We start from the raw sequence: 23,354 nt of genomic DNA on the forward strand, positions 1-23,354 counted from the left end.
GATAATGGGTAATGAGAAAAAAAACCATATTCGCTTAAGAAGAGAAGATAGAAATATACATAAAAGTCTGTGCACTTTTAAGCTTTATAAATTGGAAAAGTAATTTAGGAAAGGTCCCCAGATATCATAAAAAGATTGTTTCGAACTTAAGACTGAACAGTGGATCTTCTCTAAATTTAAATAAGACATAATATCATGACGCCATTGAAGATGTGTAGGAGGGGTAGACCCCTTCCATTTAAGCAAGATTGCTCTCCTTGCTAAAAGAGAGGTAAAAACTAAAACCTGTAGGTTAGGAATATTTAAAGTTATATCTTCATCTGCAATAATACCAAACAAGGCAGTAAGAGGATTTGGGTCAAATTGGACCCTAAAAAGTTGTGAGAAGGTATGGAATACTTGCCACCAAAACTTTTCAATTTTAGGGCAAAACCAAAAATATGAATTAAAGAGGCATCAGCAAAGTTGCATTTATTACAAAGTGGAGAAACGTACGGATAAAAACTGGACTACTTCTGTTTAGAAATGTAAGCTCTATGAACCACTTTAAATTGTAGAAGAGAATGACAAGCACAGAAAGATTATTTATTAACCCGTTTAAGAATTTATTCCATCTTTCATCAGAAATCTGACAATTTAGGTCATCCTCCAAAGCTTTTTTTATTTTATCTAAAAAGTCTTGTCTAGAATCAATCAACAAGTTATAGATACCGGTAATAGAACCATTAATAAAAGGTTTTAAATTTAAAAGATCGTCCAGTAAATTTTTATCAGGACCTATAGGAAAAGTAGTTAATTGGAAATGCAAGAAATCTCTAATTTGAAGGTATCTGTAAAAATGTGTTTTTGGCAGAGCAAATTTAGTTGACAATTAGTCAAATGAAGCAAGAGATCCTGAGATAAACAGGTCCCAAAAACACTTAATACCTAGTTCATCCCAATCCTTAAAGACTTTGTCAGTCATGGAAGGGATAAAAAAATAATTAAGGAAAATGGGAGATGATAATGAAAAATTTGCTAAACCAAAAAATTTTCTAAATTGAGACCAGATCCTTAAACTTTGCTTAACAATTATATTATCTGTTGTTTTATTTGCTGAAAAAGAAGAGTATGATAAAAGAAGAGAGACAATAGAGGATTTTTTTTACAGAATTAACTTCTAAGGAGACCCATGATGGGCAATCTTTACGATAAATATAATAGGACCAAAAAGTAATATTCCTTATATTGGCAGCCCAATAGTAAAACCTAAAATTGGGTAGGGCTAATCCATCCATCTCTTTATTTCTTTGTAGGTAAACTTTAATTAAATGAGCTTGTTTATTATTCCAAATGTAAGATGTTAAAATTGAATCTAAAGAATCAAAGTAGGTCTTAGGAATAAAAATAAGTAAAGCCTGAAAAAGATATAAAAATTTAGGAAGAATCTTCATTTTAATCGAATTAATTCGGCCAATTAGGGATACAGAAAGAGGAGACCATTTAGAAAGCTTCTTTTTCACATAATTCAATAAGGGGTTTAAGTTTTCTTTAAATAAATTCTTGAAGTTTTTAGTAATTGTTACACCTAGATATGTAAATTGACTTGTAACAACTTGGAACAGAAATTTGGCATTTGATGACATTAGGTCATTTAAAGGAAATAGCTCACTTTTATGTAAGTTCAGCTTACATCCTGAAAAAAAACTAAACTGGGAAATTAAAGAAAGAACTGAAAGTGGTGCTATTTAACCTTACATAAACATCAGAGGGTTCTTTGATTGACTGCCATAACTTGTCAACTACCCCATTTCCTCTATTGTAGTACAACTATCAGACTGGTTTAAGATGATCCTACAGTCCTTAGGGATTATAAAATGAATAAGTCAGTATCCTTAGGCCTGCTTATAAAATACACATATTAAAGGTGAACTTAAATTACTGATTTAAACATTACAACTTTACTATGCAGTGACAGTGTCACTTTTTTTTAAAAGTATTTAATTGCTTGGATATGGGACTGGTTCTAAATATAGTCTGATGAATTTTACACTATTGGAATTCGGGAAACTGCCAATCTGTTTGATTTCCTGGAAACATTTCCATTAAAATGTTTCTTACCATTGTCTTTGCCTTTAACAAAACCTTCCCATTCACGGAACCACTGCATACTAATGCAGTATATAACACAGGGGGATTCCTCAGCCTGGAACGCTTTGTTTAGCTGGATGAAAAAAATAATGAGACGGGTCACAAAGAGTTTGTTTGCTTCATCATCACTGCTAAATAAAACATTATTTATTCATCATTACTTTGCTACCTGTGAGAACTTATTGCGTCAAAACTAACTACAGTGCCTAGGCTTCAAGTGTCCTTTTCTTTGGGTCAACCAAAGGTTGTGAACAACCTTCCTTCTCATAGGTTAGTAGTTCTTAATTTATCATATTTAGGGATTCAATTACTTCATTGTGACATGAAAGAAAAAACTTTCACTAAATTTTTCATTTTCACCAAGGCACCTTCACAATCTAAATATACATACATAGGCAAATCATTTGGTGTCAAAGCTATTCACTTTGAAATCAACAACCTCTGACAACACAGAAGGTGATGGGTAAATATGTCCTTAGCCCGGTGGAAAAAAAGTCAGTGAATGGGAGTCAATTTGTTTCTGATTGCCTCTGCACCCCGACAGCTGTTGATGTTAACATCTGGGTGCGGTGTACAGCTTAGCATTCCGTCACACAACACGGTGACTGTTGACTTCCCATTGACTTCTAAGGATATAAAACTAACTTTCCAAGTATATAAAAGAAATTCAATGAAGAATCACCCTTGGCAGAGCAGCCATGAAGGATTTAGAGAAGATCCTCAGGAACAGGAATCTACCTTTACGTACAAAGATTCAACTTGTGCAGGCAATGGTGTTCTCAACAACATTATATAGATGCAGTGTGTTTATTTCCTCAACTAAATTTTCTCACACAGAACCTTGGCTCACAAAGCAAAACCTAATCTAACCATATGGGTTAGACATTAAATTGAGGAAACTGGGACTGGGACTAACTATATAGCTTTTTCACAGAACTGGTACAGGAATAATGGGCTAAATGTAAATACTGTTCAATTATAATGCATACAAACTTATCTATATTGGATATCTTTTCTCACCTCATGCTACACTGTTGGCTTATTTCCTTACTTTGACATTATAACTAGTAAGGAGACTTCAAGAACCACAAACTTTCAACTGAAAGTGGATTCAGCCTCAGCAAGTCAAAAAAGGAAAACAAAGATACAAGTAGGCATATTCACTCTGCTTGTTTTATTCCATGAGGAGTTAATGATTCGTATCCTTGTAATAAATTTTTTTTTACCAAGTACTTGTTTATTCTTGCTCTTGTAAAATATGTTGCAGTTTAATGGAATGCAACATCACTTCCACAGGGTAGTTTTAGCTTTGCTGATTCATTCTTTAAAATCATATATTTTCTAATATGTACTTGAGGAATTTGCCCACATTTAGGAAACTTTGATTTGGAATTATATAATACTGTACTGCTTTCACTCCATAAAATTAGGTAGGAATTTAGCACGCCATAACCTTGAGGAATCATCAGATTGCATAGTGGGAGAGAGTGTTTGAAAGAAGCAAGTGGAAGTAGTGGACGCATTTTGCCCACCATTTCCCAAGAAGATATTGGATTGTGCATAATTAGGCACTTAGCAAGGACCAATAAAAGGAAGTTAGGTTTAAGCAGAGAGGCCATTGTGTGAGCGGGCCTGTACTGGAGTGGGAAATTGAAGCTTTAGTTCAAGGCTTTGGTGAGAACAGACATTGGCCACAGATATTTTTTTTGTTCTTTATTATTTCCTTCTTTCTTACTGTACATTTACAGCAATGGAGGTGCCAGGCAGGATAGTAGAATGCTCCTCTTGCAAGATGTAGGAAGGCAGGGGAGACCTCCAGTGTCCCTGACAACTACATCTGCAAGAAGTGCATTCAGCTGCAGCTTCTAACAGACTATATTAAGGAGTTGGATCTGGAACTGGATAAATTCCGAATCATTTGGACAGCTGAAAGGTTGACAGACTGAACATTCAAGGAGGTAGTTACGCCCAAGGTGTAGAACACGGTAACAGGGTGATAATCAGGAGGGGGAAAGGTGAGAGGCAGCCTGTGCAGAGTTCGCCTGTGGCCCTTCCCCTCAACAACAGGTATACTACTTTGGATACTGGTGGGGAGGGGGAATGACCTAAGAGAAAAGCCACAGTGGTCATGTCTCTGACACTGCATCTGGCTCTGTGGCTTATAAGGGAAATGGAGAGAAGAGGTGAGCTATAGTGATGGGGATTAGGGGAACAGAAAGGAAGTTCTGTGGATAAGAATGAGATTCCCATATGATTTATTGCCTTCCGGGTGTCAGAGTCAGGGACATCTCGGATCAAGTCCATAGCATTCTTAAATGGGAGGGTGAGCAGTCAGAGGTTGTGGTCCACATTAGTACCAATGACATTGTTAGAAAGGGTAACAAGGTCCTGCAAAGTGAGTTCAGGGAGTTAGGTGCTATGTTAAAGCACAAGACCCCAGGGTTGTGATCTCAGGATTGCTACCCATGCCACGTGCTACTGAGGCCAGAAATAGGAAGATCATATAGTTTAATATGTGGCTAAGGAGTTGGTGCAGGAGGAAGGACTTCAGATTTTTGAGTCACTGGGCTCTCTTCCAGGATAGGTGGGACCTGTACAGAAGGGCCATTTTGCACCTGAACTGCAGGGAGACTAATATCCTAGTGGGAAAGCTTGCTAGTGCTGCATTGGGGATGGGGGAGTTAAACCAAAGTTGCATGGGAATGAAACCAGAGTGCCAGAGCAGATAGTGGAGTGCTGGTGGAGAAAGATGCTGTTAAGCCTACATACCAGGTTAGGAATCAAAGGATTGAACATGGTAGGACTAAAGTTCTGAGCTGTGTGTATTTCAAAGCAAGGAGTATTGTAGGAAAGGCGGATGAGCTTAAGGCATGGATCAGCACGTAGAGTTATGACATTGTAGCCATTAGTGAGACAACTGCAGAAGGAGCATGATTGGCAGCTCAATATTCCAGGGTTCCGTTGTTTTAGATGTGACAGTTGCAGGGATTATATGGTTAGAGGTGGCATTACTAGTCATGGAAAATGCCACAGCAGTGCTCAGAGAGGATAGACCACAGAGTTCATCTAGTGAGACTTTATGGGTAGAACTGAGGAATAAGAAAGGTATGACCACATTAACGAGACTATGTCAAAGAACAGCCAACAGACTGCAGACTGCTGTGAAAAATGTAAGGTTGTAATAGGTGATTTTAACCTTCCACTTATTGACTGCAACTCCCATACTGTAAAAGGGCTGGATGGGAAAGAGATGGTGGTGGACTTTAGGAGATCTAGGCCTCATATGGAGCCAGTGATCATTAATGGAGAATGTGTGGAGCAGGTTAAGACCTACAAGTATCTGGGAGTACAGTTAGACGAGAAGCTAGACTGGACTGCCAACACAGATGCCTTGTGCAGGAAGGCACAGAGTCGACTGTACTTCTTAAGAAGGTTGGCGTCATTCAATGTCTGTAGTGAGATGCTGAAGATGTTCTATAGGTCAGTTGTGGAGAGCGCCCTCTTCTTTGTGGTGGCGTGTTGGGGAGGAAGCATTAAAAAGAGGGACGCCTCACATCTTAATAAGCTGGTAAGGAAGGCGGGCTCTGTCGTGGGCAAAGTACTGGAGAGTTTAACATCGGTAGCTGAGCGAAGGGCGCTGAGTAGGCTACGGTCAATTATGGATAACTCTGAACATCCTCTACATAGCACCATCCAGAGACAGAGAAGCAGTTTCAGCGACAGGTTACTATCGATGCAATGCTCCTCAGACAGGATGAAGAGGTCAATACTCCCCAATGCCATTAGGCTTTACAATTCTACCGCCAGGACTTAAGAACTTTTTTAAAGCTATTATTAATGCTTTTTGAGATAGTGATTTAGATGCATATCATATTTTTTACTGAGTTAAGTATTGTATGTAATTAGTTTTGCTACAACAAGTGTATGGGACATTGGAAAAAAGTTGAATTTCCCCATGGGGATGAATAAAGTATCTATCTATCTATCTATCTAAATGTATTTAGGAAGGTTTCCATAATCAATACACAGATGTCCCAACTAGAGAGAGTGTGATACTAGATTTCCTCTTAGAGAATGAGAAAGGGCAGATGACAGAAATTTAAGTAGGGGAACACCTTTTATCTAATAATCATAATGCCAATAGTTTCAAGGTAATTATGGAAAAGGCTAGGTCTGGTGTTCGAGTTGAGATTCTGAATTGGAGAGAGGCCAGTTTTGATGCTATTAAAAGGATCTGGCATGTGAGGATTAGAATAGGTTGTTTTCTGGCAAAGGTGTACTTAGTAAGTGGTAGGCCTTCAAAAATGAAATTTTGAGAGTATAGAGTTTCTGTAAATGTTCGTGTCAGAATAAAAGGCATGAGAAACAGGTTCGGGGAACCTTGGTTTTTGGGAGATATTGAGGCCCTTGTTAAGAAAAAGGTGGTGCATAGCAGGTATAGACAAGCAGGAACAAATAAGGTACTTGAGGAGTATAAGAAATGCAAGAGAACACTTAAGAAAGAATTCATGAAACCTAAAAGAAAACATGAGGGTGCTATAACAGACAAGGTGAAGGAGAATCCTAAGGGCTTCTACAGATATATTAAGTGCAAATGGGGTAAAATTGGTCCTCTGGAAGATCAGAGTGGTAATCTATGTATGGAACCAAAAGAAATTGGGGAGATCTTAAATAGATTTTTTGCATCTGTATTTGCTTGAGAGACAAAGACTCTATGGATGTGCAGCAATGCAGAAGTGAGGTCTATACAGAGTACAGAGGAGGTGGTGTTTGCTGTCTTAAGGCAAATTACTGTGGATAAATCCCCAGGGCCTGACAAGGTACTCCCCTGGACTGTGTAGTCCATAAGTTTCAGTGGCTCAAGCAGAGATATTTAAAACATCCTTACCCAAAAAGGGTGGGGTGATAGAGGACTGGAGGATAGCTAATATTGTTCCGTTGTTTAAGAAAGGCTCTAAGAATAAGACAGGAAATTATAGGCCTGTGTCCTGACATCAGTAATGGGCCAGTTATTGGAAGATATTCTAAGGGACCAGATATATGAGTATTTGGATAGACAGGGACTGATTAGAGATAGTCAACATAGCTTTGTGCATAGGAGGTTGTGTCTAATTTTGTAGTTTTTTTGAAGAAGTTACCAGGAAAGTTAATGAAGGCAAGGTAGTGGATGTTGTCTCCATGGACTTTAGCAAGGCCCTTGATAAAGTTCCACATGAGAGATTGGTTAAGAAGGTTCAATTGCTTGGCATTCAAGACGACATAGTAAACTGGGTTAGACATTGGCACTGCAGAACAAGCCAGACAGTGGTTGTAGATGGTTGCCTCTCTGACTAGAGGGCTGTGACTAGCAGTATTCAGCAGGGGTGGTGCTGGGTCTGATGCTGTTTGTCATCTATGTCATCACTCTGGATGATAATGTGGTAAACTGGATCAGCAAATTTGCAGATGACACTAAGACTGTGATGTATTAGACAGTGAGGAAGACTATCAAAGCTTGCAGCAGAATCTGGACCAGTTTGAAAAATGGGATGAAAAGTTAATGCAGACAAGTGTGAGGAGTTGCACTTTAGAAGGACCAACCAGGATAGGTCTTACAGAGTGAGCGGGAGGGCTGAATTGGTTAGGACTTTATTCCTAGAACATAGCAGATTGAGAGATTTGATAGAGGAGCACAAAATTGAGAGGTATAGATAGGGTAATGCAAGTAGGCTTTTTCCACTGAGGTTTAGTAAAGCTACAACTTGGGGTCATGGGTTAAGGGTCAAAGGTGAAATGTTTAGTGGGAACACGAAGGGGAACTTCTTCATTAAGAGGGTGTTAAGAGTGTGGAACAAGCTGCCAGTGGAGTTGTGGATATGGGGTCAATTTCAACATTTAAGAGAAATTTGAATAAGTACATGGATGAGCGGGGTATGGAAGGCTTTGGTCCGTGTGTAGGTCAACGGGACTAGTCAGATTAGTAGTTTGGCACAGGTTAGATGGGCCAAAGGGCCTGTTTCTGTGCTTATGACAATTAATTTAGGAATAGCAATAAGCTATTTGGGCCCTCAGATTTGTTCTACCATTCAAAGTGATCTCTTAATAACTTTGTTCAACTAAAATCCAAAAATCTTAAGTTTAAAGTTAACACACTTAAAGTTTCCAACTACTGTCACTGTGAAATTATACCCATGAACTTCTCTAATCTGTTCTAAAACACTACATAAATTAGAAATTCTCTTCATTTAATGAACACACTGCCTGACTGGGAACTAGGTGAGCGCTCTCAGTATTTCTTTCACTTTGGGTTAAATGGAAAGATTTTTTTTTAAAAGAGGCTGCAATTAGTTTTAATGTTTAAATTATGGATTTTTAAAGTTTTATACCCATACGCAGAATGGAATTTCATATTTCTACCATAATTTCTTACATACAAGTTTTATTTCAGGATGGTATGATACTATTTTTAGAATATGTTCCCTAGTCCTGCACTCTCCAACCAAAGGAAATAGTTGCTCTGTATCCAATTTATTTGATTTCCTTAATATCTTCAAAATTCCACTCAAATCTCCCTATAATCATGTTCCTAATGCATACACTCTACTTGTGGTTTGATCTAAGTGCAACTTTCTGTTTATAACCATATATAACCATATAACAATCACAGCACGGAAACAGGCCATTCCGGCCCTCCTAGTCCGTGCCGAACTCTTAATCTCACCTAGTCCCACCTACCCGCACTCAGCCCATAACCCTCCACTCCTTTCCTATCCATATACCTATCCAATTTTACCTTAAATGACACAACTGATCTGGCCTCTACTACTTCTACAGGAAGCTCATTCCACACAGCTATCACTCTCTGAGTAAAGAAATACCCCCTCGTGTTTCCCTTAAACTTTTGCCCCCTAACTCTCAAATCATGTCCTCTCGTTTGAATCTCCCCTACTCTCAATGGAAACAGCCTATTTACGTCAACTCTATCTATCCCTCTCAACATTTTAAATACCTCGATCAAATCCCCCCTCAACCTTCTACGCTCCAATGAATAGAGACCTAACTTGTTCAACCTTTCTCTGTAACTTAAGTGCTGAAACCCTGGTAACATCCTAGTAAATCGTCTCTGCACTCTCTCTAATTTATTGATATCTTTCCTATAATTCGGTGACCAGAACTGTACACAATATTCCAAATTTGGCTTTACCAATGCCTTGTACAATTTTAACATTACATCCCAACTTCTGTACTCAATGCTCTGATTTATAAAGGCCAGCGTTCCAAAAGCCTTCTTCACCACCCTATCTACATGAGACTCCACCTTCAGGGAACTATGCACTGTTATTCCTAGATCTCTCTGTTCCACTGCATTCCTCAATGCCCTACCATTTACCCTGTATGTTCTATTTGGATTATTCCTGCCAAAATGTAGAACCTCACACTTCTCAGCATTAAACTCCATCTGCCAACGTTCAGCCCATTCTTCTAACCGGCATAAATCTCCCTGCAAGCTTTGAAAACCCACCTCATTATCCACAACACCTCCTACCTTAGTATCATCAGCATACTTACTAATCCAATTTACCACCCCATCATCCAGATCATTTATGTATATTACAAACAACATTGGGCCCAAAACAGATCCCTGAGGCACCCCGCTAGTCACCGGCCTCCATCCCGATAAACAATTATCCACCACTACTCTCTGGCATCTCCCATCTAGCCACTGTTGAATCCATTTTATTACTCCAGCACTAATACCTAACGACTGAACCTTCTTAACTAACCTTCCATGTGGAACTTTGTCAAAGGCCTTGCTGAAGTCCATATAGACTACATCCACTGCCTTACCCTCGTCAACATTCCTCGTAACTACTTCAAAAAATTCAATAAGGTTTGTCAAACATGACCTTCCACGCACAAATCCATGCTGGCTACTCCTAATCAGATCCTGTCTATCCAGATAATTATAAATACTATCTCTAAGAATACTTTCCATTAATTTACCCACCACTGATGTCAAACTGACAGGTCTATAATTGCCAGGCTTACTTCTAGAACCCTTTTTAAACAATGGAACCACATGAGCAATACGCCAATCCTCCGGCACAATCCCTGTTTCTAATGACATCTGAAAGATCTCCGTCAGAGCTCCTGCTATCTCTACACAAACTTCCCTCAAGGTCCTGGGGAATATCCGGTCAGGACCCGGAGATTTATCCACTTTTAAATTTCTTAAAAGCGCCAGTACTTCCACCTCTTTAATTGTCATAGGTTCCATAACTTCCTTACTTGTTTCCCACACCTTACACCATTCAATATCCTTCTCCTTAGTGAATACCGAAGAGAAGAAATCGTTCAAAATCTCTCCCATCTCCCTCGGCTCCACACATAGCTGACCACCCTGATTTTCTAAGGGACCAATTTTATCCCTCACTATCCTCTTGCTTTTAATATAACTGTAGAAGCCTTTCGGGTTTACTTCCACCTTATTTGCCAAACCAAACTCGTAACTTCTTTTAGCTTTTCTAATCTCTTTCTTAAGTTTCCTTTTACATTCTTTATATTCCTCGAGCAATTCCTTTACTCCATGCTGCCTATATCTATTGTAGACATCCCTCTTTTTTCGAACCAAGTTTCTAATATCCCTTGAAAACCATGGCGCTTTCAAACCTTTAATCTTTCCTTTCAACCGAACAGGAACATAAAGATTCTGTACCCTCATAATTTCACCCTTAAATGACCTCCATTTCTCTATTACATCCTTCCCATAAAACAACTTGACCCATTCCACTCTCTCTAAATCCCTGCGCATCTCCTCAAAGTTAGCCTTTCTCCAATCAAAAATCTCAACTCTAGGTCCAGTCCTGTCCTTCTCCATAATTATATTGAAGCTAATGCTATTGTGATCACTGGACCCGAAGTGCTCCCCAACACATACATCTGTCAGCTGACCTATCGCATTCCCTAACAGGAGATCCAACACTGCCCCATCTCTAGTCGGTACTTCTATGTATTGTTGCAAAAAGCTATCCTGCACACATTTCACAAACTCTAAACCATCCAGCCCTTTTACAGAATGAGCTTCCCAATCTATGTGTGGAAAATTAAAATCTCCCACAATCACCACCTTGTGTTTACTACAAATATCTGCTATCTCCTTACACATTTGCTCTTCCAACTCACGCTCCCCATTAGGTGGCCTATAATACACTCCTATCAGTGTTACTACACCTTTCCCATTCCTCAATTCCACCCAAATAGCCTCCCTAGAGGAGCTCTGTAATCTATCCTTCCAAAGCACCGCCATAAGATTTTCTCGGACAAGCAATGCAACACCTCCTCCTCTGGCCCCTCCTACTCTATCACACCTGAAGCAACTAAATCCAGGAATATTTAGTTGCCAATCACACCCTTCCTGCAACCATGTTTCACTAATAGCTACAACATCATAATTCCATGTATCAATCCACACTTTAAGCTCATCCACCTTTCTTACAATGCTCCTAGCATTAAAATAGATACATTTAAGATACTCTCCACCTCCTCCTCTCTTTTCATCCCTAGCAATGCATTCAAATTTATTATCCTTTTCTTTCTTCTCCCCTACAACTTCGGGCTGAGAGCATCCCTCCTCCATCACCTGCCTGTCCTCCCTCACACACGGTCTACTTACTTGCTCTACTGGTGAACTAACCTCCTCTCCCATAGTTTCCTCAAATTGATTTCCGCCCCCCCATCTTACTAGTTTAAAGTCTGCCCCGTAGCCCTAGCAAACCTCCCCGCTAGGATATTGGTCCCCCCAGGATTCAAGTGTAACCTGTAGTAAAATCGTCTACCCTTTTTATAGGGGCTTCTATAGTACATACTAGGGCAACTTTCAATTACCCTTTCTGATTATTTTACATTCCTGTCCATGACAATTTAATGATGACTGTATGAACTCAAATCATCCCCAACACCACCCAACTGCCATTCCTCCACATTCTCCTTGGACCTCTTTCACACCTGGTCAATTGCTTGGTTGGATGAAGAATTAAAAAGATAAATAATTAAATTTAGTAATAATACAGACAAAATAGCAATTGCAAGAGAGTTCAAAAAAAGTGCTTATACCGTAATGGCTCTGTTAAGCTTTTATTGCAACTGAAAACCACTTTTCTAATAAATAATAACATTCTTTCCAATAATAATTATCCTGAGAACATTATTCAGTCTCCTTTTGTTGGGTCATACCCACTTAAAAAAAACTTCTTTTGCTGAAACTCAATCTATATCCAAAGTACTTAACTTCATTTCAGAGCAATGCAGCATACACTTGTAAGTACAGAAGTTATATTTCATTCATCAGGTCTACTGAGCCATTGTTTTATGATTGCCAACTGCTGGAATGGGGGAATGTGTCCAAGGCTGTACTCCAACTCTGGCTCAAGACAGAGGCTGAGATAGAAAATTAGGAGCAGAATGCACATTTTGAAGTGATGCATGGGTGTGAGATGTAGAAACATTTATCAGTTGTACCATGATTTTAATGATTATCAATTAAAACTAATTCAATGTTCTCAAATATTTAAGGTCATTCTACAATTAACAATGGTAAAATTCTGTGGAAAATCTAGCCCTCCACTCCCTTTATATTGATGCACAGTGATCTCTGACCTTTATAAAAGTGTCTACTTCCATTTTCCTCCTTTTAGCAAGTGCCTCAATTTCTACTTGGCAAATGGAACAGATGTATAAATGGTTCACAGAAGGACCACCTCCAAACCTGCCACAATCAAGACAAGAACATTGAGACATACAGCAATTTTGTTAGATAATCAGGAAGAATGCCAAAATTATTGTTAGGTAAGGATATGTTTATCACGTTAAACCCAATTCTCCAAACTATCTCCTTAATCCTCAATAGCTTTACTTTTCAAACAAATGTGTGATATTTTTAAATATACTGATTGAATCACATTTGTCATCTTCTGGGATAATATCATTGTGGATTCATATCAGTATAATATCCTTACGTCAATATCCATTTGTCTTTTTACTTTAAATCAGATTTTCTTTCCCAAAGCTTAATTCTAATTATAAACGCCTTCCCTTTGGTTAAAACAAATTAAAGGGAAGTTATGCCTATCCTGCTAATTTCTTTTTACTGTTTTAAAGACCTCAAACATGTTAACCATATAACCATATAACAATAACAACACGGAAACAGGCCATCTCGGCCCTTCTAGTCCGTGCCGAACGCTTACTCTCACCTAATCCCACTGACCCGCACTCAGCCCATAACCCTCCATTCCTTTCCTGTCCATGTACCTATCCAATTTTGCTTTAAATGACAATACCGAACCTGCCTCTACCACTTCTACTGGAAGCTCGTTCCACACAGCTACCACTCTCTGAGTAAAGAAATTCCCCCTCATGTTACCCTTAAACTTTTGCCCCCTATGTCTCAACTCATGTCCTCTTGTTTGAATCTCCTCTACTCTCAATGGAAAAAGCCTATTCACGTCAACTCTATCTATCCCCCTCATAATTTTAAATACCTCTATTAAGTCCCCCCTCAACCTTCTACGCTCCAAAGAATAAAGACCTAACTTGTTCAATCTTTCCCTGTAACTTAGGTGCTGAAACCCAGGTAACATTCTAGTAAATCTTCTCTGTACTCTCTCTATTTTGTTGATATCTTTCCTATAATCCGGTGACCAGAACTGTACACAATACTCCAAATACGGCCTTACCAATGCCTTGTACAATTTTAACATTACATCCCAACTCTTATACTCATTGCTCTGATTTATAAAGGCCAACATACCAAAAGCTTTCTTCACCACCCTATCCACCGTCAGGGAACTATGCACCATTATTCCTAGATCACTCTGTTCTACTGCATTCATCAATGCCCTAGCATTTACCATGCATGTCCTATTTGGATTATTCCTACCAAAATATAGCACCTCACACTTATCAGCATTAAACTCCATCTGCCATCGCTCAGCCCACTCTTCTAACTGGCCTTAATCTCTCTGCAAACTTTGAAAACCTACTTCATTATCCACAACGCCACCTACCTTAATATCATCTACACACTTACTAATCAGATTTACTACCCCATCATCCAGATCATTAATGTATATGGCAAACAACATTGGACCCAGTACAGATCCCTGAAGCACACCACTAGTCACCGGCCTCCAACCTAACAAACAGTTATCCACTACTACTCTCTGGCATCTCCCATCCAGCCACTGTTGAATCCATTTTATTACTTCAATATTAATACCTAACGATTGAACCTTCCTAACTAACCTTCTGTGCCGGACCTTGTCAAAGGCCTTACTGAAGTCCATATAGACGACAACCACTGCTTTACGCTCGTCAACTTTCCTTGTAACCTCTTCAAAAAATTCAGTAAGATTTGTCAAACATGACCTTCCATGCACAACTTTAATTTCTTAACTTTACAACTTCACAACTTAACTTTAATTTCTTTATCTCTATTGTACACAACTGAGATTTATTCGGTCTTCCATCTGATACTAGAATCATCAACATCTATATATCCATTCCAAGGCAAGAATGTCCAATGCACACAATGCTCTGAGTAAGTCTAAAATGGTTGCCAGCCATAAAAAAATAGGATCATTACTTATATAATTTTGTATCAGGAATTAGGTAGTTCTGTTCAGCCTCTCCAAAACAACATAGCTGATGGGAAAAAATAAACAAAAGTGAATACTTTTGGGAACGAAAGGCTGTATTTCAGACTGAACCTGACCTAGTGATATGATTAACTAACCTGTTTTTAAAAATACAAAAATGTTGTTAAAATACTTTTTTAATATATATAACAAATTGCAAAAGTCCATTCTAAGAAATCTCATTCTACTTACCTATTGTAGAGATATTCCCAAACATTTTGGGGAAGAATTACTACCAGATCATCAATGTAATGGTATTTATTTGGAGGAATACCTGTCAAAAAAAAGGGGCACTCACAGTCATTTTGAAAATAGGAGACCATGTCACTGTTCTGCACAAAATGGAAGGAAGAATTCAGCAGCTTTAAACATTTTGCACTTTTTGGGTGACATTTCTCAAGGCAAGTAAGCGCGCCTTCCACTATCTTCCACTGCTCAAAAATACATAAGTTCCAATTTAAGAATGTCTGAGGTTTACTTACAACTGTTTGTTTTAGAGCAAAGTCCCAGGTTGCTACACTTTTAACTTCTGCTTTATTGCATGCAACAGTCCTTTCATTATATTAACAATTACTGACAACAAATAAAAGTTACAATAGAATAACAAATCATCCAAGAAAAGCAATAAAATAAACCCTCAGATATTTGCAGGCATGAGCCACAGTAATTAAAATTATAAGTAGCAGGATATTTAAGTAATAAAGTTACATTTTTCAGTTGTTTTTCCACCATTATCTTCAAATAAACAACTGGATTGGTGATTCTTAACAAGCCAGTTCAAGTACTTTTTCCAAACTGAAGGTTTTGTATAATTACAAACAACTATTTGTAGCTTAAACAACTACCAAAAGGAGGCAAAAGTAAAGGATTTGTGGTTCTCAGTTTTTCGTCGATTAGACTGTTTCTTAGACCCAAACTCAATGGGAGAAAGGACCTGTATCAGTGCTATGATTCTATAACCGATTGACATGTTAGGTCATTTTAAATTACAGATAAGAATCAAATACTTTGCTGTGGGTATGTAGTTACATATAATCCAAACTGAATAAGAGCAGATTTCCTTCCCCAAAAGCCCAGATGGAACTTTATAAATAACCAAGTTGCTTTATGGCCATTGTTATAATGATTTCACTTTAAATCCCAAATATGTTTAACTATTTGAAATTAAATTCTGTTATTGAGGGATTTGAACTCATACCTCTAAACCATTTGTTCAGCTCAGTAGATACCAACATTGTCCTAATTTAGTCTTGAAATACATTCTGAATATACACAAAAGCAGAAGGATTAAAGAAAAAAAAATCAAGAGAAAGAGCTAGAGTGAGACACTGAGAATGTAAGAGAGAAAAAGAGGCAGATTATTTGGGCAACACACACAAAATGCTGTAGGAATTCAGCAAGCCAGGCAGCATCTATGGAGGGTCAATGTTTTGGGCCAAAACCCTTCATCAGGACTGGAAAGGAAGGGGGTAGAAGCCAGAATAAGGTGGTGGGGGAGAGGAAGGAGTGAAAGCTGGCAGGTGATAGGTAAGACCAAGTGAGGTAAGGGTTGAAGTATGAAGCATGGAAGTGATAGATGGAAGAGTTAAAAGAGCTGATGAAGGAGCAATCTATTAGGAGAGGACAGTGGACTATGGAATAAAGGGGAGACCCAGAAGGACGTGATGGGCAAGGTGAGAATGGGAAATGGAAAAAGAGAGAATGCTGGGTGGGCGGGGGGGAGGTAATTACTGAAAGTGAAAGAAAGCGAAACTTAGAAGATGCCATCAAGTTCGAGGCAACCCAGAAAGAATATGAGATGAGTTTGGCCTCATTGAACAGTACAGGCAGCCATGGACAGGCATGTCAGTGTGGGAATGGGAGGTTGAACTGAAATAGGTAGCCACTGGGGGCTCCTGCTTTTTGCGGCACACGGAGAAAAGGTGCTAGACAAAGCAATCTAGCAATCTGCATTAGGTCTCTTCACTGTAGAGGAGGCTGTGCCGGGAGTACTGGATACTACAGAAGACGCCAACAGACTGCAGATGAAATGTTGCCTCACCTGGATGGTAGTGAGGAGAAGGTGTTGGGGTAGGTGTAGCACTTGTCACTCTTACAAGACAAATACAGGGCAGAGATCAGTGGGGAGGGATAAGTGAAAGTTGCAGAGAATGATGTGTTGGATACAAAGGCTAGTAGGGTGGTAGGTAAGGACAAGGGGAACCTATCCCTGTTACGGCAGCAGGATGATGAGATGAGATCAGCAATGATAGTGATGGAAGGGAAATGCTATTTTTGAAAAAAGACATCTCAGATGTTCGAGAATGGAAAGCCTAATCCTGAGAAAAGGTGTGGCAGCGACTGAGGAACTGAGAGAAGGGTATAGCATTATTTTTTTGAGAGAGAGAGACAGACAGATAAATAGAGAAGGTAGAGAGGTGTCTAAGACGGACCAAGTAAATCTGAGAGCGGGGTGGAATTTCAAGGCAAAGATAATGAAAATGACGATTGTTCAGATGCAGGTGCCAGAGTTTCCATTTTCCCCAGGCTACTGACCTCCATGTAAACAAAGGAAGGTGTGGTTTGTGATTGGCCCTGGTTCAGTAAAGGTGTTAAATTTATTTAACCACTCTCTGGAGATGTAGAATTGGAGGAGGCTTGGTTCCTTCAAGTTGGCCAAAGCAACGACCTTTTGTCTCTCACGTACTGCTTCCTCACTACTCTTTCTGCAAAATATATTCAAAGAAATATCAACTTACAAGAGGGAAGGTAGAAAAGTGCAAGTTAAATCCGAAATCTTGATTGTTCCACACAAAAAAATACAATGCCTTTCAGGTAACCATATTATACATCAGTTTCAAAATGGATAACAGGAATACACAGCTCCCTTTAAAATGGTATCCTGCAGATGCAGAGCAAATTAATACATTACACAAAACATAGAAATGTTACCTAGATTTGACTTAGTTAAACTTTTCTGAAACTAAGATGGCATTTGTTGACTTGGATCATTTAGAACATTGGTAAAAAGCATACCTGTTTGAGCAGTATCCATATCTTTTTATTAAACAATTATGATGCACAAGGGACACTCTGGAATCATTTCAGTAGAGGCAACCTTCTCTTGTAAAATTAAAGATCCACCCATCTGATTACAGAATTATACAAAGACTAACTGTACAAATATAAACCCGTGCAAACTTGAACCTTCAGAAGTGGATGGTGAAAAAAAATTGGCCATGAAGAAATACACATCAAATCTTGAAAACTCAAACTAATATCCGGTCTATCTGCTCTGATAATTGTGTCCTGCTTCTTTTGATAACCTCTTCCTGTAATTCTGGAGATTCCGTACTGCATCTCTTGCAGAAAATCAGTTTTCAAAATACATGTATTTAATTTTTAATCATTGTCCATTTAAACAAATATGTACTTTAGGATGTAAGTAGTTACTTTGGAAACAAAAGCTCGAATATGTGCAGGCTTGCACTATAAATAAGTGGTTTAAAAATTAGTGATAAATATCAACTGTAATTTTGAAAGGCAGACATATTTTCAGCATTTAATCTTAAATGCCCATCTCCTGTAGCAAAATCAATTTGTAAGTCCTGTGAACTTGGCAGTCACTAAATGGAGCTGAAATTTAATAGAGTAAATTTTAACATACTTAAGATCAAGCACTGATTCCTCCTAATCCCCTAATAAATTTCCAACAAAAGCAAAATACTGAATTCTGGAGCTAGTCAGAAGATTAAGCACCATTTGTAGACAGAAACTGATAGTTAATGGCAGTGGTCATTCACCAGAACAAATAATCATAAAACATGTAGAGAAAATGTCTCCAGTTTTTGTCTATTTGTTCAATTTTAAGTCACTCCTTGGTAATCAAACTTACAATTTTAAGTTCTCTCCAAGGATCTAATCACAGACTTGATTAATTAATTAAGAAACTATAAATACTTAATGAAAAACAACTTCCTGTTTATATAGCACACCACTAGCAAAAGTGCACAAGGGGTTTACCAGATTGTTGTCAACCAAGATTTGACACCTAAATACATAGATAGATAGATAGATAGATAGATAGATAGATAGATACTTTATTCATCCCCATGGGGAAATTCAACATTTTTTCCAATGTCCCATACACTTGTTGTAGCAAAAACTCATTACATACAATACTTAACTCAGTAATAATATGATATGCATCTAAATCACTAACTCAAAAAGCATTAATAATAGCTTTAAAAAAAAAGTTCTTAAGTCCTGGCAGTTGAATTGTAAAGCCTAATGGCATTGGGGAGTATTGACCTCTTCATCCTGTCTGAGGAGCATTGCATCGACAGTAACCTGTCGCTGAAACTGCTTCTCTGTCTCTGGATGGTGCTATGTAGAGGATGTTCAGGGTTTTCCATAATTGACCGTAGCCTACTCAGCGCCCTTCGCTCAGCTACCGATGTTAAACTCTCCAGTACTTTGCCCACGACAGAGCCCGCCTTCCTTATCAGCTTATTAAGACGTGAGGCGTCCTTCTACCTATGACATAGGTAGATGTCATAGTCAAAACTGAACAGATGCAAGTCCAACGAGCTCATCTGGCCATGTTGTCCATCTAGCTAGTATTAATTTCTTGTGTTCAGCTCATATCCCTCCAGATGTCTCCCCTTCATGTAACTATACAAGAGTTTCTTAAATGATATTATTGTACCCTGTCTCACCCACTTCCTCTAGCAGCTTATTCCATATGCACATCATCCTGCGAGGAAATATGTTTCTTTGGAGTGTTAAAGAGATGTGAAAAGGGTTGTCAGGGATTTGTCTTAAAATTAAATAAAAGCTGAAGGGTTTAGAAAGGAACTTTCAGTGTTTGCAACCTTAGAGGACAAACAAATGGCAGGTAATATTTGCGGATGGTCGAAAGGTCAGAACAGAAGAATGGCCACTGTCACCAATAGGTTGCATTAAGATTTCAGAGACAGGAAGCAGCAAGGTCATTAAGGGATTTGAAAGAAAAGTGGAGTGGTTTAAAATCAATCTGCTTAATTGTGAATCAATGCAGGCCAGCAAACACAGGGTGAAGGGTTAGCTGGCCACCGAAAAGTTTACAACAAGGCAGGCTGAGATCAATTATAGAGTAACAAAAATGCGTATATGAGAATTGTAGCCATCTGGTACAAAGTAGGGTGGCATTACAGAGGTGAAAATAAACTATTCAGATGCATCCTCTGAAGCCCATCTGAACAACTAAAATTGCTAATGAATGATTCTTTTTTAGATAGTTCCCAGGGTGGGATTGTGGTTAGGACAGAGTCTGTAGAATCAGACTTTACAAATATTTAATTAAAATAAATGTCTGTTTCTCCAGTTATCAAAGATAGACGCGTCTGAAAAATTAGACTATGGGAGGGGTGTAATGAGGAAAATAGTGGAGGCCAACAGTGCTGCTGAAAATGGTTTTCTGCTTTTAGGAAAATTGGGCAGTTGGGAAAGTTGACCCTCAAACCCTGCCTCACATATAACCTCCCACCTTAAATTCCTCCATATACCTATCTAGTAGTCTCTTCAACTTCACTAGTGTGTCTGCCTCCACCACTGACTCAGGCAGTGCATTCCAAGCACCAACCACTCTCTGAGTGAAAAACCATACTCTAATATCCCCCTTGAACTTCCCTCCCCTTAACTTAAAGCCATGTCCCCTTGTACTGAGCAGTGTTGCCCAGGGGAAGAGGCGCTGGCTGTCCACTCAGTCTATTCCTCTTAATATCTTGTACACCTCTATCATGTCTCCTCTCATCCTCCTTCTCTCCAAAGAGTAAAGCCCTAGCTCCCTTAATCTATGATCATAATCCATACTCTCTAAACCAGGCAGCATCCTGGTAAATCTCCTCTGTACCCTTTCCAGTGTTTCCACATCCTTCCTATACTGAGGCAACAGAACTGGACACAGTACTCACTAGAGTTTTATAGAGCTGCATCATTACATCGAGTCTCTTAAACTCTATCCCTCGACTTATGAAAGCTAACACCCCATAAGCTTTCTTAACTACCCTATCTACCTGTGAGGCAACTTTCAGGGATCTGTGGACATGTACCCCCCCAGATCCCTCTGCTCCTCCACACTACCAAGTATCCTGCCATTTACTTTGTACTCTGCCTTGGAGTTTGTCCTTCCAAAGTGTACCACCTCACACTTCTCCGGGTTGAATGCCATCTGCCACTGCTTAGCCCACTTCTGCATCCTATCAATGTCTCTCTGCAATCTTCGACAATCCTCTACACTATCTACAACATCACCAACCTTTGTGTCGTCTGCAAACTTGCCAACCCACCCTTCGACCCCCACATCCAGGTCATTAATAAAAATCACGAAAAGTAGAGGTCCCAGAACAGATCCTTGAGGGACACCACTAGTCACAACCCTCCAATCTGAATGTACTCCCTCCACCACAACCCTCTGCCTTCTGCAGGCAAGCCAATTCTGAATCCACCTGGCCAAACTTCCCTGGATCCCATGCCTTCTCACTTTCTGAATAAGCCTACCTTGTGGAACCTTGTCAAATGCCTTACTAAAATCCATGCAGGTCACATCCACTGCACTACCCTCATCTATATGCCTGGTCACCTATCAGGCTTGTTAGACATGATCTGCCCTTCACAAAGCCATGCTGACTGTCCCTGATCAGACCATGATTCTCTAAATGCCAATAGATCCTATCTCTAAGAATCTTTTCCAACAGCTTTCCCACCACAGACGTGAGGCTCACTAGTCTATAATTACCCGGACTATCCCTACTACCTTTTTTGAACAAGGGGACAACATTCACCTCCCTCCAATCTTCCGGTACCATTCCCGTGGACAACGAGGACATAAAGATCCTAGCCAGAGGTTCAGCAATCTCTTCCCTTACCTCGTGGAGCAGCCTGGGGAATATTCCATCAGGCCCTGGGGACTTATCTGTCCTCATGTATTTTAACAACTCCAACACCTCCTCTCCCTTAATATTAACATGCTCCAGAACATCAACCTCACTCATATTGTCCTCACCGTCATCAAGTTCCCTCTTAGTGGTGAATACCGAAGAGAAGTATTCATTGAGGACCTCGCTCACTTCCACAGCCTCCAGGCACATCTTCCCACTTTTATCACTAATCGGTCCTACCTTCACTCCTGTCATCCTTTTGTTCTTCACATAATTGAAGAATGCCTTGGGGTTTTCCTTTACCCTACTCGCCAAGGCCTTCTCATGCCCCCTTCTTGCTCTTCTCAGCCCCTTCTTAAGCTCCTTTCTTGCTACCCTATATTCCTCAATAGACCCATCTGATCCTTGCTTCCTAAACCTCATGTATGCTGCCTTCTTCCACCTGACTAGATTTTCCACTTCACTTGTCACCCATGGTTCCTTCACCCTACCAATCTTTATCTTCCTCACCGGGACAAATTTATCCCTAACATCCTGCAAGATATCCCTAAACATCGACCACATGTCCATAGTACATTTCCCTGCAAAAACATCATCCCAATTCACACCCGCAAGTTCTAGCCCTATAGCCTCATAATTTGCCCTTCCCCAATTAAAAATTTTCCTGTCCTCTCTGATTCTATCCTTTACCATGATAATGCTAAAGGCCAGGGAGCGGTGATCACTGTCCCCCAGATGCTCACCCACTGACAGATCTGTGACCTGACCCGGTTCGTTACCTAATACTAGATCTAGTATGGCATTCCTCCTAGTCAGCATGTCAACATACTGTGACAGGAAACCATCCTGGACACACTTAACAAACTCTGCCCCATCTAAACCCTTGGAACTAATCAAGTGCCAATCAATATTAGGGAAGTTAAAGTCACCCATGATAACAACCCTGTTATTTTTGCACCTTTCCAAAATCTGCCTCCCAATCTGCTCCTCAGTATCTCTGCTGCTACCAGGGGGCCTACAGAATACCCCCAGTAGAGTAACTGCTCCCTTCCTGTTCCTGACTTCCACCCATACTGACCCAAAAGAGGATCCTGCTACATTACCCACCCTTTCTGCAGCTGTAATAGTATCCCTGACCAGTAATGCCACCCCTCCTCCCCTTTTCCTCCCTCTCTATCCCTTTTAAAGCACTGAAATCCAGGAATATTGGAATCCATTCCTGCCCTGGTGCCAGCCAAGTCTCCATAATGGCCACTACATCATAATTCCATGTATGTATCCAAGCTCTCAGTTCATCACCTTAGTTCCTGATGCTTCTTGCATTGAAGTACACACACTTTATCCCTTCTACCTTACTACCTTTACACCCTTTATTCTGCTTCTCTTTCCTCAAAGCCTCTCTATTTATTGGATCTGGCTTTACTCCATGCACTTCTTTCACTGCTCTATCGCTCTGGGTCCCAACCCCCTTGCAAATTAGTTTAAACCCTCCTGAACCATGCTAGCATACTTACCTGCAAAGATATTGCTCCCCCTCGAGTTCAGGTGCAACCCATCCAATCTTTACAGGTCCCACCTTCCCCAGAAGAGATCCCAATGATCCAAAAATCTAAAACCCTGCGCCCTGCACCAACTCCTCAGCCACGCATTC

The 23,354-nt window shown here is 39.6% G+C and overlaps 1 protein-coding gene across 5 annotated transcripts in view; it reads right to left on the bottom strand.

The window, feature by feature from the left end:
• The window catches only part of usp20 (ubiquitin specific peptidase 20), a 181,985-nt gene that overhangs the window by 110,739 nt on the left and 47,892 nt on the right, over window positions 1-23,354 (bottom strand). For all 5 annotated transcript variants that reach the window (XR_012099762.1, XR_012099763.1, XR_012099760.1 and 2 more), the window contains exons 19-22: window positions 17,340-17,509; window positions 14,997-15,078; window positions 12,766-12,874; window positions 2,101-2,203 (exon numbers count right to left, since the gene is read on the bottom strand). Coding sequence is in view for 1 of the 5 variants with exons in the window: in XM_073052870.1 (XP_072908971.1) it covers window positions 2,101-2,203; window positions 12,766-12,874; window positions 14,997-15,078; window positions 17,340-17,509 (464 nt within the window). In the remaining 4 variants the exon portion in view is untranslated. The remainder of the gene's footprint in view (window positions 1-2,100; window positions 2,204-12,765; window positions 12,875-14,996; window positions 15,079-17,339; window positions 17,510-23,354) is intronic.

The sequence above is a fragment of the Hemitrygon akajei genome, chromosome 7 (genome assembly GCF_048418815.1).
Source record: "Hemitrygon akajei chromosome 7, sHemAka1.3, whole genome shotgun sequence".
Lineage (NCBI taxonomy): Eukaryota > Metazoa > Chordata > Chondrichthyes > Myliobatiformes > Dasyatidae > Hemitrygon > Hemitrygon akajei.